This window comes from Empidonax traillii, unplaced genomic scaffold (assembly GCF_003031625.1).
Source record: "Empidonax traillii isolate 1590-97213 ecotype Southwest subspecies unplaced genomic scaffold, ASM303162v1 scaffold847:size276119, whole genome shotgun sequence".
NCBI lineage: Eukaryota > Metazoa > Chordata > Aves > Passeriformes > Tyrannidae > Empidonax > Empidonax traillii.
The window spans coordinates 85541-101476 of NW_020956040.1; the positions used below are offsets into that span (position 1 = coordinate 85541).

General features: G+C 34.9%; 1 protein-coding gene across 6 annotated transcripts in view; it reads left to right on the top strand.

Annotated features, from left to right (window-relative positions):
• KIF6 (kinesin family member 6) overlaps window positions 1-15936 on the top strand; it is a 173724-nt gene that overhangs the window by 56175 nt on the left and 101613 nt on the right. For all 6 annotated transcript variants that reach the window (XR_003573293.1, XR_003573294.1, XR_003573295.1 and 3 more), the window contains 3 exons: window positions 5801-5906; window positions 6778-6919; window positions 8819-9031. Coding sequence is in view for 3 of the 6 variants with exons in the window: in XM_027902168.1 (XP_027757969.1) it covers window positions 5801-5906; window positions 6778-6919; window positions 8819-9031 (461 nt within the window). In the remaining 3 variants the exon portion in view is untranslated. The remainder of the gene's footprint in view (window positions 1-5800; window positions 5907-6777; window positions 6920-8818; window positions 9032-15936) is intronic.

The following is a 15936-nucleotide window of genomic DNA, read 5'->3' on the forward strand; positions in this document are numbered from 1 at the left end:
TGCTTTTGGCTTGTTTTTACAAAATGCTGTTGAAGAAGGAAATCATCTGCTCAGCAAGCTACTTGACATGTTTCTTCTCTGCAAAAATAATTGCATGTTTAGAATTACTGTAGGCACTTTTATCCTATATGAGCTAGTCTTGGTCTTTTTATCATCTATTCAAAATCACCCCTGTTTTTAATGATACAAAGATGATGATTGAAATTAATGGTTTTGAACTGTGTAGAAACTCATCTTACATCTGTTTGTCACATGGCTGTCTAATTCAGAAGAATCTCCTGCAACAGGCAGTTGTTAGAGGACTGTATAGATATTTTTAAAAGCATGAAAGTCTTCCAGACTATAGAAATGGAAGACACTCAGGGACTTACTGCTCTTACTTCCCTGCTCTAAGACTGCACCAAATCAATGCAGCCTATATCAAGGCTTATGTAACTGGTTCCACTATTTAGTTAATTATTATTACCTCATGCAGGAGTTAACACACTTTTGTTAAATTAGAGGTTAAGCAGTTATTTTTGGATAAAGCATACAGCGTTATCCTCTGTATATGTCTATTTGCACTACCTGTCAGTAATGTATTACAGCTCTTCCCAGGGCCAGCTCAAATGTATTCTATGTACTTCTGTCTTCTGTCATTCCGTTGACAACAATGCCTGGAAAAACCTACCTTTTTTTCCCTCCTGTCTTCTGTAACATTATTCATAAAATCAACTGCTTAGAAACTCCATGGTCTTCCCATACTGATGCACACTTGAAACTAACTTAGCTTCAAGTTAGTTGTTCTTAAATATAATAGTAATTCAGCTCCAACTATCACGCATTTTCTTAGATCAGTAGAGTCATTAAATTTGTAGAGGTGTAGAGTTACTTTTTTTAAAGAATATAGACATCATTATTAAACTTAAATATCATTTTCAGAATTAATATATGAAGGAAAGATTCATATCAAGTATGTTACCAGTGAAAATCAAGCCAAACAACTTCTTTAATTAAAGCAACCTCTCTGATTACCATAAGTGTTTTAGTAGCTGTCTTGTTAGCAGCCTATTTTTCATAAACTTGGATTTCCATTTTGCTTGTCCCAAGCTTCACAGCTGACACACAAAATTAATTGTTCTTTAAGTTAACTTAGTTTCAATACATAATATACAGTGGATCAGGGGTTAAATGGCAAGCTCTCCCAGAAATTAATCATGGCACATAAAGCAAGGTCAAAACAAGTCCTTCCAAATCTGTGATTTGAGACCATGCATCCTGCAAGCTATTGAGAGCTCCAGACTTTAAAAACATACTCTCAGTTGGCTGGGAGTGCTTTTCTGATGCATTTCAGCTGTGCAATTTGCATCCTGGTTCATCCAAACATATGACTGATTCAGAAGTGGATTTTTTTAAAAAATATGGAAGTCTGTTATTTAATGAATGGGTAAAAGTGAAATAGCACAGTGCTCATTTAATCATTTTGCAGTTGTGCTATCAGAAAAATTGGGTGGAATCTGAAATAATGTGGACAGAGAGCTTCTGTGATTTATGCATGGTCTAAATGGTAAGCAGTCTACATTAAAGAAGAATTTCTGAAGGTTGGAAAGCAACAGAAGAGAAATAAAGTTGATAATGTAAAAGCTGTCTCCAAGCTGCAGTACAGTGTGTGTTTACATTATTTGCAAAAAAAAAAAAAAAAAAAAAAAAGAAAAGAAGATATAAAGAGAGAAATGCTAGACCAAGAATTTGGGACTGATTCACAGTCACTAACAAGAGTGCTGTTAGTTCAACACATTTCTATCCCAACTGTTTAAGACTGTTCTACTGTGAGTTTTCTTCCAATCATCAACATAAGAACTTGTGCTTGACAAAGCTTGTGTTTTCAGATTCTGGTTTAACGATTTAAACTTACCTGTATCAGCACTGCAATACCTTTGTTTTTGTACTATGTCAATATGTAAAAGGCCACTGTGAAAATTAGTTTTAAATTTATCTCTTAATTCACATTATACTGTTCCCTTCACATTGACTGAGAAAGCCTTTGTGCATGTATGTGTGTAATCTGTTTTTTCTTTTTTTTCTTTTTTTTTTTCTAGTGAGCACTGAGAAAGAAAACGCCATTCTTTGTTTACTGCTGTTTTTCACAGAAAATGGGTCTTTGTTTGATACTTTCATATTCTTCCTCCTTTGGGGAATTTCTGTTGGGAAAGCTATTCTTTCTGATACAGCGGGGTTCTGGCAATAGGCCTCAGCACACCCTTGCTCTTATTAGTATAAGTTAGGCCTGCTGTTCTCAGGGCAGAACTTTGTAGTCCTAAAAGTAAGAATGGAAATGTATGAAAAATTGCCTTTTGAGGCTTCATCTACTGTAATAACATTAAATAATAAATATTTAATGCTCTATAACTTCCTTTACTTTACAACATACAAGAGAAAAGGGAAAAAAAGGAACCATTTTGGATCTCGATGAGACATCTTCATATGACGCTGATTTTGCTGTCATGTGAAATTAGCTGTGATTATCCATGCTCCAATTTTGATTAGCATAAATTCTGCATGGCAGCCTTATTGAGAGCCTCAGTAAGCTGTAATTAATGAAGAATGCAGCAGCTGGCTTGCTAATGTTATTAACTACAACAAATGAAAGACTTACTTTAATATTTGTTTCTACACATAAATAGAGGGTTTAGGATTTCTAAAATGTTTTTTTTTGGGGGGGGAGGTTATGTTTAATACTTTCAGTGCAAGTATTTTGTGGTTAGTTACTTCTATTTCAGATTAATGTAGCCTTTTCTGATGTAACTCACCAGTAAAATAAAATGCCCTCAAATTTAAAGAAGTTGAAGTGACGGTCTATCCTTAAGAGTATAAAATTCTTAAATACAGATACATACTGCATATGTCCACTGTAGCAGACAAGTGTGACAAGTGAGCAGTTCAGGAATTTTCAATTCAGTCTTTCTACCCAACCCCATAATTAGGTTTCCATTGAATTTCAGTTTACTAAACAGTTTCCACCATGGCTTTTTCCCATCAAGCTGAGTGCACTTTGACTTTTTAAGCAGAGCAATGTGAAATTATGGGGCTAAATATTTTCTTATAAAGGTATCTCCAGTGTGAAGTGAAATTCCTGGTGTTGATCTTCCAATGACAGAGACCATGTCTTTATTCAGTTTTCTCCTCTGTGAGTGGTTTTTGGTGTTGCTTCATTACTAGGTCTTTGGGTTGATCGTATTGAATTTTCATTTTAGTTAGGGCATTATTCTTTCTGCTATGATTGGTGTCTTGCAAAGCTCATTTTGTAAGTTGTAATAGAGAAATAGAATGTTGAAACAGGAATTTATTTCTTCTATAGTCCATCTCTCATATAACAGTAAGGTCCACCACTGCTGTAGTGCTAGTCTTCGTAAATACAGTCAAGGATGGGAAAAAAAACCATATTGAAAGCAGCAGTGTTCCTGTATGTATTTGATACTCTGGAAAGGAGTTTTGATATGTTTCTTGGTTGACTTTTTTTTTTTTTCTTAATTCTAGCTGGTTTTTGTTACAAGTTTTAACAAAAGTATTTGGGCTTTTTTCCTCCCCTTGAGTTTATGAATTACCTTGGCACTCTCAGTTACATGGTAAAACCAATGTACATGAATATCTCTGATTTTTCTAAATTATTTTCTTATTGAATTTTGGCAATTTGTCATGGGGAAATTAAGCTTCAGCCTAGTTTGTTTTGGGAGAAGAAAATCTCAGTCACAAACTTAGAAATTTTTCTGATATGGTACACATTCTGTGCCAAGCATGCTCTTTCCTTTAGCAAGTTTATTATCAAAATAACCTTCCTTGGGCAATTTCCTAATTTCTTTTTTGTAAATCTTAACCATTATCCTTGGCGTAATAGCAGAAGCCAGTCATCAGTAAATGTAAGGTTTGATTTCTCTGGTCTTTTTCGAAAGAAACGGTAGTTAACAACTCTTCCAGGAAATACTGACTGACTGACTAAGAGAGGTGTAGGTGTATGTCTCAGCCACAATAACTGATTAAAAATATTTCTGATTTCCTATGATTTCTTGTTACTCTCCTATGACTGAATTGAAAAAAGGTCCTTTAGAAAAAGAACAGTGTTACTTGGCCTCATGATTTTACATTACCTTTGCTCTGCCACCTACGTGTGCCTCTGAGTAGGCAAGTAAAGGCAAGATTTGCTAGGGAGTTCTCTGGAATTCTTGTTGTCCATGGGCTTGTTGTTCCTCTTGAACACCTAGACCCAGATTTGCTCAGTGCTGGGCTGTTTTATGTGTTTTTTTGGTTCAATTCTTGCTGATGTATACTCTTGCAACAGTCATTGGTTGGAGGAAGACAGTTTAATATGCATTCTTCTGGTAGAGAACTAAAAATCAAAGATAGGTGACTACCTCCAAAGATACTGTTATTGCCGAGGAGAAGGGTATTATCCATCTCTTAAAAGAAGTTGAATGAAACCCAAAAGCCAATTTGGCTCTCCTTTACTTCCAGAAGGGTTTTTCTCACTTCATCTCTTTCATTAGGAGAGCAACTACAGCCTGTGTGCAGTGTTTTGATTAGAAAGAATGGGTTGGAGTTTTAACTGTAGATGTCCTATATGAATTCCGTAAATCTTTTACAGCCCTATTTTTCACAATTCTATGCTTGAGTTTTCATATATTCCATATACTTAATTTAATTTTTATGGGTATTTGTAGATATAAATATAATAAACTGTTTGAGTCAGGAATAGGATAGGTAAAAGGATATTCATCTTGTAAATTCTGTTGTCATTTGTTTCTGTACCACCTAGAAAGCAAATATACCTTGTCTAATCTATATTAGGAAAAAGGAAAATGTATTGTCAGTATTCTTTTTTTGTGCTTATTCTCAGTTGTGTTTTTTCCCCTCCTCCTGTGATTCTTTATCATCCTCTTGATTTATTTTGTTAACATCTCTGCAAATGAAGTAGCATTGTTCATTTTTTTCATTTGCAGAAATGAAAATCTTGCTACTGCATAAATTCATATGTTGTTTTCACAAACCTTGAACTGCTAAATCACTTAAATTCCTATGAAATGACATTCAGAAGGCTTGCACATTAAGTGAGGAGCTGAACCAAACTCATCCAAAAGAAACACTCGGCACAGCGATGGTTCTGAACTCTTGGCCTTCTCAGACTGAATTACTGAAATGAGAATAGTTTCTCCCTAAGGAAGATTTTGTCAGTTGTTTGTAAAGAACATATTGCAAGAGAATAAAATACTTACTGCATTTCATTATTCAGAAGAGCAGTAGGTCTTTGAGAAATCTGTAAATATCTGCATTAAAAGACAGTTTGCTTTGCTTGGTGGTTGGAGCAGGTAATTTGATGTATGAAAGCTGTGCTGTCTGCTGACTATTGTAATAGAAGAGGACTTTTCTTTTGCACAAATAATCATATATAGTAGCAAATCCTATGTCCAAAGCCTCTAAAAATCTAGTCTTCTGAGAGGGCAGGCTTTAGGTTTTGCCAATTATGAAACAACAAAAGAATAAAAGGTTATAAAATAAATGAGAAAAAAAAAGATTACTTTTTAGATGCTGTTAGTTCTGGGACTATTCCTTAGCGAATATGTTTACATATGCAGTTGTAGGATCTCCAGTATCAAATCCAGCTTTTAGTAATCAGAAAAAAGGTACATTTCAAATGCCTGGACCTTGAAGGAAAATAGCCTACTAATATCTGGCAGCTTGGTACATCTTGTATTGAATTTGACACACCACTTTGCAGAGTTGTCCGCTTGTTTGTGATTTTTTTTTTTCTTCTCTTATGTATTTGCAGGTTGGATGAGTTAATTGAAACATTCCTCAAAGATAATGATCCTGATAGCACTCTGGATGTTGGTGCTGACATGCGCAAGATCAAGTATTGCTTCATTCATATGAAGGTATTTTTTTTAAACATAGATGGAAGTGCAGGTGGCACTCTGAAAATAACTTGAAGACATTCATGGTTCAAAAGTGTTAAAAGAAATGCAATACAGTTGAGAGGTGCTGGAAAAGGGTAAAACCCCTCAACTTTGAAGTGCCTGGAGGACTGATAGAAATTTTAAGTCTAGTTGGAAAAATTCACCAGTGTTTTGTGAAAACCTCAGCAAGGATCTCAGCCTGCATTAAATTGTAATAGAGCACTGGTACTTGTTGGAATCAACACAGACTAGTTATTTGTATATGGCTTGATGTTCACATCTGTATTTCCAGCTCTATGGAGGCTTTATTTTGGACAAATTATGTTGAAAGATAAAAAAATGTAGATTAAAACTACTAAATCCCTGAATCTGTTACACTAACGCTCCTGAAGGTGTTACAAGCCCTTCTGAATCATTGAGCAAACAAAATACGATTGTTAATTGTGAAATTAGTGGGGAAAGGAATAGAAGATAATACTTCTCTGTATTTTGAGATACAGTTTTTCTAATAAAACAATGTATGCATTCCCGATATTCATTTTTTGTCCTTAAATAATTATTTTTAGTTATATTGTTAATATTGAAAGTTCTGTGATACCAGAGAACACTGGAATTTATGTCCAGAAAGAATGAAGTAAACTGTATACTTGGTAGTGAAGATTAACAAATACAATTTGTTCCCTACAAGACACAATGGATATAAATTGACAGTAGACTGATGGCATGATTTTGTTCTGTCAAGAGCCTAGAAAGGCTTCACCTTTCTTACTATAGCTAGACCATCTCAGAGTAGAATACTACTGAGCTGGAGGTAAAATTAAAAGTATGCTTGTTTTGTTTCTCCTAATAGCAACTAGTGAATCATCCCACAAATTCTGATAAAAAACTGCTCTCGCAAGACATCTCTGAAGAAGAAGACACTAACAAAGAATTGAGAGGAGAAGAACTGAAAAAACTTAAACACCTTCTGCAGCAAAGAGACGATGAAATCAGTATCCTTTGTGAGGAAAAAAAATATTGTTTTGAGATGATCTGGCTTACAGTGGGATTTGTGTGTGAGATAGGCTGTATGGAAGCTGACCCCACTGTTTTAAACAAATACTCCATTCTCAGCTTTTGTGTGATTGGACTTCTGCTTTGCACCTGCGTCTCTTTCAGTCGTTACCCAAATCAAAATCCTAGATCCAAGCACCACTTAGCTTTAGAATGGTCCACCAAATATCCAAATACTGTGGGTCAGGTCACACCTAAAACACTCTCCTCAAGCAAATTAAACCATTTTTTAGAGGGGGAAACTCTCATGCAATATAAAAACCAATTTATTACCTTACAAAGAATAGAATTTCCTGTATGTGTTATTTTTAGCCAAATGAAGTGCTACTTTGGGGACTATTGGGCTATATGCCTTTAGAACAAATATAAAAGCTGTACTTTTTACTTTTACCTTTAAAATTTAAAGCTAAATCTTTTTGGACATGAAAATACTAAACTGCTCAGATGTGCTTTGTCCATTTTACTACCTCACAAGAAACATGAGTAGCTGTGCTATAGCGCAGTGGGTGGGAGTTATTTTTAGCAGGGAGACAGAACTGTGGGCAAACTGCAACACTGCTGTGTCCCTAACTTTGTGGCTGCTCAGTGGGTAAAATTTGAATATGGCAGAGAAAAGAAAATATGGGTTTGCTAAGTTTGAAGATAACACAGATTGTCTCACAGATACTAGTAAAGAGCAAACGCAGTTGCATTCTTTGTGCTCAACAACTCCTGATCAACTTTAAATGTCAAACGAAAATAGCATTTTTCATTGAGGTGTAACGTGCTACCAGTCTGAACTGGAGGTGGCAGGAAAGCTTCTCTAAATCTACTCTGTCACAGATGATAATATTTTCTTTCTCCATGGTGCGAGTTCAAATAAATTTATCTAAACCACTGACTCATTCCTTTCAAAAAACACTTCAATTTTATGTCAATTTTAATATCTGAATTCCCAGAAATATTTCTTCCTGAAATGAATTATTTCACTAGTATGAGAAAGAAAGCAAAAGATCTCTATCAAATGCACTTGTGCTCAATAGATTTACACAGCTTTGTTTGTACAAGGAGGAAACTTGTGTTAGAAATATACAGGAAGAATATAAGAATTAAGACTTTGAAGACAAGACTGATTCAGAGAGTCACTAAGTGACTCTACATCATCACATTAATAACATGTCTGATGTGATGAAGTGGTGGGAAGTATGGAAGCTGTTTAGTTAATAAACTGTGAGTTCCTTCTTGCCTACAGTAACTAGAACCTGTCATAACAACTGAATTGGAAAGTGTTTTACTATTACTACCTAGTTAAGTTAATAATATTCCCTAAAGACTACTTAGATTTTCCACTGGTTATTTAGAAGATTATTTAGGATTAAAATGAATAACTTATCAAAAACATATCACGGGGACTTCTGTGGTTTCATCTGAACACACATATGATTTCTATTGCACGCCCTCTATGAGCTGTTAGACAAAATGTATTTATACCGGATTTACTTCCAGTAAATGCATAATGTTATTGCAAGAAATTTCTTAAAGACCTTTCTGCATTTTAATAAACCTTCACAGTTAAGACGGTTTTTTCCTTTTGTTTGGAAGTCTTGTTTATTACAGAATTTTAAAAATAAAAAGGGAATGTCACACAATGGCAGATCCTAAACTCTTCCTTCCTGTTTGTATGGAAATGCTTTTATCAAGAGTTGATTGAATGGGATCAACTACTTGTGGTCAACATGTGAATTTGTTAGTGTTTAGTAAAAATGAATCTGATGTTTGGAAAAACTAAGGTGGATGATTGTTGTTATATATATATATTAAAAAAAAATTCTTAATTATTTCCTTAATGTATGTTGCAGATATTCTGATTAATATGCTAAAAAAAGAAAAAAAGAAAGCACAAGATGCTGTTTCCCAGCTTAATGCCACGTCTGCTTGTTCTTCAGCCTTGGAGCAGTCTGTTTCTATAAACTTGGAAGATAGGCAGAGCCTATCTAGCTGTTTTAGTCTGAAAGAGGCAAAAGATTTCAGCTCTTCTATTCACAGACTACCTTTTCTTTCCAGACAAACAGGTTAGTGTAATTAATTAAGAGAATATTTATTGGATTATTCCAAGATGATTTACAGCATATCATTCAAATCTGAACTGAAACAGGAAAGCTTTATTTTCAACATCAGTCATATTGTGCTAGTTCTGCATCCACAAATAAAGGGTTTTAAATTTAAAGCTCTCTCAAGGTGCTGATGACGTTTACAAACTGATGTGAATACTCTGTGGGACAGCCTTACAAAACCGGAGTATAAATTTGGTGGCAGAATCTTGAATCTTTGAGTAAATTCTCAGAAAAAAAGATTCTTTTGAGCATAACTCAACAAAAAACGTGGAACTATTTTAGGTGGGCATATGTCTCTGCATTCCTTCAGAGTGGCCTGACATTCTGCTACCAGTTGAATAATCTTGGCAGCATTTGCACTTGCAATCTTTTGTAATGTATAGATGATAGCTGTTATAATGATAATGCCTTATAATGTTATGTCTTAAAATGCTTGTGTTATTGTGCTCAGGGAATACTTAGAATGGCAGACCTAAAAAAGTAGCAGAAACACTTACTAATACTACACGTACAGCCTTGCCAGTGTGCCTTAAACCCAATCTCAGGAGACCAGTTGTCTCTACAAAAATATAACTGAGTGTTCGAGCTCTTTCATGTCTTTCGTGTGTCATGCTCTTGTGTCATGTGTCATGCCCTTTCATGTATCTCTGAAAATGGCTGTATTTTCTCCCTAATGCAGAAGTAATTTTATTTTTCACTTTCTATTTTTTTATTTCTTAAAGTTCTGGAAGTAACAAACCTCAATATTTATCTTCATGTTGTAACTAGCATTTGTATTTAACAGTTCTTGTAGACAAGAGACGTAAGTATTTTTGAATTCACCTTTTTTAGTTTGAGAAAAATTTGCTGTGTAACACTTGTAAACATATGCAGATAGTTCAGTGTTGAAAAAGGTCTCACTGTGTACATATATATAGCATGCATAAAGCCATCATATCTGATGTTAAGTTGTGCTAGGAGAGGAATTTTAATGACACCTAAATAAATTCTTTTTTTAGAAGTATTAGAGCTTTTATGTAGTCTTTAAAATTGCATTTGAATAATAATAATAATAATAATAATAACAACCAGAATGGATCATGACCCCAAAATTATCAAAAATAAAAGAAGTATTTAAGAACAAGAACTAATAGGTTAAATAAGGCCAGAAGGCTAAAGAAAAAGAAAAAAGGAAAAAAGTTCTATGAGTTAGTATAAAGGAAGCCCATACTAGGACAAGCAGCCTGTGCACTGATTAAAAAAAAAAAAAAAAATTACAGATCGATATCACATGAAGAAAAATCTGTAACCAAGAAGCATTCAATTTCTTCTGCAGGCAAGTTACTGTTTTGAGACCCTTAGTTGAAAAATACCGTAAGCCTCAAGCTGTTCTTACTCTTTTTCTCTTTTATTATAAAGCTTCAACAGTGCAAAGATACATTGGTACATTCCTTGGCAGGCTAAAACTCTTTTTTCTGTCTGCTAATGGCTAGGATGTAGTTCTCTTTCCTGTTGAACTCAGACCTGAACACATTTGTATGCCTCAGACTTGATTAATCCCATTTGTTTGAAGAATGAAGCACAATGTCTTGAAAGAACACCATCTGGTGAAAAACATGGTTGTCAACTTACGCAGCAAAATAAGTTATTTGCAAATATGTAATTTTAATACTCTGATATCCACCAGATGAATCTTCTGACTTCAGTTTTTCCTTTTAACCTTCAAATTTCTGTATGGGTTTGAAAAGCTTTCTCGTCATGGTTTTTGACAGACTTCAATGATGGAATAAATTGCCAGCTGGCTGGGGAGGCTTGTGAAAGAGTGGGAAAGAAGTCTGAGAGGGACAATTGCAAAAGCATTAGATGTTCTTCTCAGGAGTTAGGTTTTACCTCAGGCCTCGTCAGAACTCATAACTAATTCTTCTAACATTGTCTTGCACACCTCAATTAATAGGGCTATTAATTCAGCAAAATCCAGAGGCCTATGTATTCAACCCCAAAAGTTTTAAATACTAAGTCATGGGATTAAATATTCAAATCATTAGTTTCCAGAAGAGCAAGTTTTAAAAGATATGCAGGTGTAAGTAATATTTACTGATTTTTTTTTTTAATATGTTCTTCTGCATACTAAATTTTAAGAACTACCTGCAGCCATTCCCAGAACCTGATCTTACAAGTTTTCAGGGATCTATTTCACTCATTTGTATGAGTGATACCACAGGATTTAAGAATATCAATAAATCATTGTAGAAGCAGTTCAAACAATGGAAATAATATTAAACAGTTAGGATGGATTGTGTATGTAGGGCAGTTTTACAGTGGTTATTTGAAAAGGGTTAAATGCTAACCGTTGCAGTTTTCTTTCCTTACATCATCTGAGCTGGGTATTTATGACAATAAGTAACAATATTCTTGCAAATTGTTTATTTCAAAATCCACTTGAAACAACTTCCAGTAACTGTAGACAGATTTTTCTTGCATAGTTGCATGTTGTCTTTTTTTTTTCTAGTTGAATTGTTCAAATAAAAAGTTTTTTTGGTGTCGGTAGGTTCTAGAAGTGCTTATGTTTTTGTTAGCAAAGAACACGCCTCATCCTAGATTATCACGTATAACTATTACATGTTCATTGTTTGCATTTCTTTTTTACACATTTTGTGAGGGAGTTTTAAACTGAAAGAAGAGAGAATCTTCAGCTTGAATTTCAGACATGGCAGCTGGCAAGTAGAAACTTAGATTTTGCTAGTGTACTAGTGAGAATTGTTTTCTTAAACTAGTTAAGGTTGTCAGTTATACTCTAAAATTGCTTTGTTATTGAATTAGGAGTCAATTGTCACACATGCTATTGTTTCAGTTACTCAGCTACTGAGGAAATCCCTTTGCCTTCAACTTTTCCAATTTAAAATGCTCCTCCTCATTTTATAGGAAGAATTTATTTGATTTGGTGTCATAGTAGTATTAGCTAAATATATCATAACATAAAGCTTTTGATTACCTCAGAAATATGTAAGCAAAAAGTAGATATGTTGCATCAACAAATGACTAACATAATTGCATCTTTTATATAGTGCCATTTGTTCTTTAGCCTTTGAAGAACAATTTGCAAGCAGTAGCAAATTCTCAGTTTTAATCAGTGCTTTCTCTTTTTGCAACCATTTGTGTGTGTGTATGTTCAGCTGGCATGTCAGCTCAAACTGACTGGATTGTTGAACCATATCTCTTGCACTCTGCATTAGCAAGGCCAAGTTGGATAGGACCCTGAGCAAACCTGCTCTAGTGGAGGGTGTCCATGCCTGTGGCAGCGGGGTCGGAACAAGAGGATCTTCAAGGTCCTTTTCAACTTAAACTATTCTATGATTCTAAGTTTGGATGAGGCATCACTCTCACTCAAGCACAGAGCCTCATTTTTCATATGTTGAAAACCTGAAAATAATATTCATCATTATAAAGTTATCCATTAATTTCAAAATCTATCTGAACAGTATACATACATCTTTTTATCTGTAGTCGTTAAGGGTTCACTAAAGATGTGTGAAAGGGCTTGGGTCTGCGCCAGGGTCAAAATCCGAACCAGAAGCTTTAGTGTAATACTTGTGTACATAATAGTGTAATTTTAAAGATAATCTTCATAATTTCTGCATACCTTACATTATTTATGAAGATTTCAGTTTTCAATAGCATGAAGGCTTATGCGATATGTTACCTGTTTCAACAGTCTAGCTTTCTTTATTTAATTCTGTACTCTCAAAGCTGTCATTAGCCTGATTTAGTGCAATAAAATTCAATGTTATTTCTAGTGTCTCTAATGTGTTTTCCATTTTCCTATCTCATTTCCTTATCCTGAAAACAATTAAATTAGGAAATCACCAGAAAACATAGGAGAAAAAATATTTAGTTTAGTGAAACAGTTGTTAGAAAGTCGATCAAATAATTAGATAGACTTTTATTTATTTTCCTGTTGATTTCTTGTGCAGCTTTTACATTTGTTGTGTACCTTTTTTTGCCCAGAAACAGATCTTTACCTTTCTGTGTTAGAAAATAGAATAATTTCATTCTGTTACTTTCATGTTAGATTTACTGCTATTTTTATATTGTAAAATCTCCAGGCTTATTGACCTGTTACCAAGTCCATCAAAAAAAATTTATTTATGCTGCTAAATTTCTGAAAAGTAAATGAATTATAAGAATGCAGACAGTCCTGTGCAGGCCAAGTTTGTTTCTCGGTATGGTAAAAAATGTATTATCTCAGAGAACTGCTCTTTCTCTATGGTGAAACATATTTTTATCATTTTCTCCATATGATCTAGGACCACATCTGCATTGGAAGATACGCATTATGATGTTTCTAGTCTATCCTATCCAGATATTGCTTAGAGTAGGAGAAATGCAGTCATACTATTTCACTGCTGAGTTTGATGTAATAATCTCTGTTAACAGGAAAATTTTTATCTCATCACAGCAGTAAAACAATTCCTGGTCCAAATTTGTCCCACAGCAGGCTGACTTTGAAGGTGAATGAGTATTGACTTCTACAACTGTACATGTTGTATAGGCACAGCTGTAATTTATCTTTTTTTTTAAGTCTATCCTGTATTGAATGTGCATGCTCTTTGAAAAGACACTGAGTGAGCATAATACATCTTCAAAGGTTTGACATATGGTACTATTTACCTTCCTGTACATTCTATATTTTCCCCACTGCTTGTATGCCTGAAACTCCAAACAGAAGCCTTTAATGGTAATGACTGTACAAACTGAAAGATCAATAAAGCCTAACACCCCACATTTGGTCTGACATTAGATTGGCTCAGTTGGTGAGAACACCATTAAGGTAGTGTGCTCAATGCCTATTGGGCCATTCACTTAGGAGTTGGACTTGATCCTCGTGGGTCCCTTCCAACTCGGAATATTCTGTGATTTCCACGTAGGTTTTTGGGCACCATTACAGCATATTTTTGACTGCTAATAAATACTAAGTTGCAAAGAGTTGATTTCATAGAATCATAGAATAGTTTGGGTTGTAAGGGTCCTTAAAGATCATCTAGTTCCAGTCCCCCTGGAAAAGGGCAGGGATGCCACTCACTAGATCAGATTACTCAGGGCCCCATCCAACCTGGCCTTGAACACTTCAAGGGATGGGGCATTCACAGCCTCTTTTGGTGACTTGTTCCAGTGTCTCATCACCCCCACAGGAAAGAATATCTTCCTAACATCTCATTTAAAATGATTCTCTTTCGATTTAAAACCATTACCCCTTTCCTGTAGCTACCTGCCTGTATAAAAAGTCCCTCTCCCTCCTTTTTATAAGCCCCCTTTAGGTACTGGAAGGCCATGATGAGATCTCCCTGGAGTCTTCTCCATATTGAGCAATGGCGGCTCTCACCCCACCTGTGTTTGATTTAATATTAAATGGTATTTTTTCTGAACAGGTATATCTTTAACTGCTTGTTTGAGTATCATATTCAAAATAATATCATTAGTAAAATATTGTTGAACATGAGGTTTCATACCAGTGGCAGACCTAATTAAGCACAACTGAAACTGGACATGTGGGTCATCATAGTGTTCTTTTTTCAGTGTATGTTAGGGTCTGTATCAGCCTGTTCTTCTTGATGGTTGTAGCAGGGGAATATGCAAGTGCAGTGTCCTCGTGACATCTTAGGTTTCGCTGATGGTACTGGGTTACACAGCATTGAATTCTTCAATTAAAAATAATACCAGTTTACATGCTGTCAGATTTGTTTTCCTTGGATCCCAAAAGAAGTCTTTTGGGAGGGAGTCGTAGGTAGGGTGCCTGGAAACAGCGAAAGGCAGCCTGCTGCTCTCTTTTTGGCAAGTCAGCTCCCATCACTGTGGAGGTTTTACAGATTGCATAAGACAGTGAACTTAGAGTGAACAGATCAGAACTTGTTATCTTAGTCCAAGTGTTATACCATGAAAGGGGAGAACTTACTTTTCTATACCCATCTTTAATCAGAGAGCACTCAAAATTATAAGCCCATAAGTCCATTAGTGAGAGTGAGTAAAACATTGCAGTAGCTGCTGTTATTTATTGCATCAGAATATCTTTCATAAATCTGAAACAGACATAACTGACTATGAATTTAATTTATGTTTCAGATGAACATTCCAGAAAATGCAAAGATAAATTATTCGCATAATAACCTGAGCTTTACAAATGCTTCAACCATTTTATTTTTAATATAATCATTTAGTTCATTGTAAAGTGTCTATTTCAGCTTTAGCTGTACTGATAATTCATATCTTGTGGAGATATAAATGTAGAACTAGACATACTCTTGGTGTCAATTATTATAAATCAGTAGTTTTGAGATAATTCAAAGAATGAAATAACACAGCAAAACCAGGGAAAATCAGACTTCATCATGCATGCTAGTGGAGTGATAAACATTCATTGTATTATACTTTTACTGCATTATATCACTTCTGTTCAGAGAATTCTTATTTTGAAATCATTCTCACACTGCTGCTTGCTTCTTAGCATAATTCTGTCAGCATAAGAGGCGTATGATACCATTTTTCCTCCTGCTGGATTTGTTTTTCTCTTGAAATATAAACAGCCTGATTACCAGACAATAGTGTGACTATGGTGACATTCAAAGAACAAGATAAATCTTAGTAAGAGCTTCAAATCTTTGTATATGCTGACGGACTTGAGAGGGATTATTTTGCTCTCACAAAAGATTTTGTCAGGATCATGTTTTGACCAGTTTGAGCCACTTCCTTTATCTTTCTTTGTGAAGCTGTGAGGTTTTTTAAGAAGTTGGTGAAGAATTGACCTCCTGAGTAGCCCCTTCATGGTTTAAGATCACTTTTTGCTAAACACTATGCAAACACCTATACAAAAGAGCGTTTCTGCTGAAGGG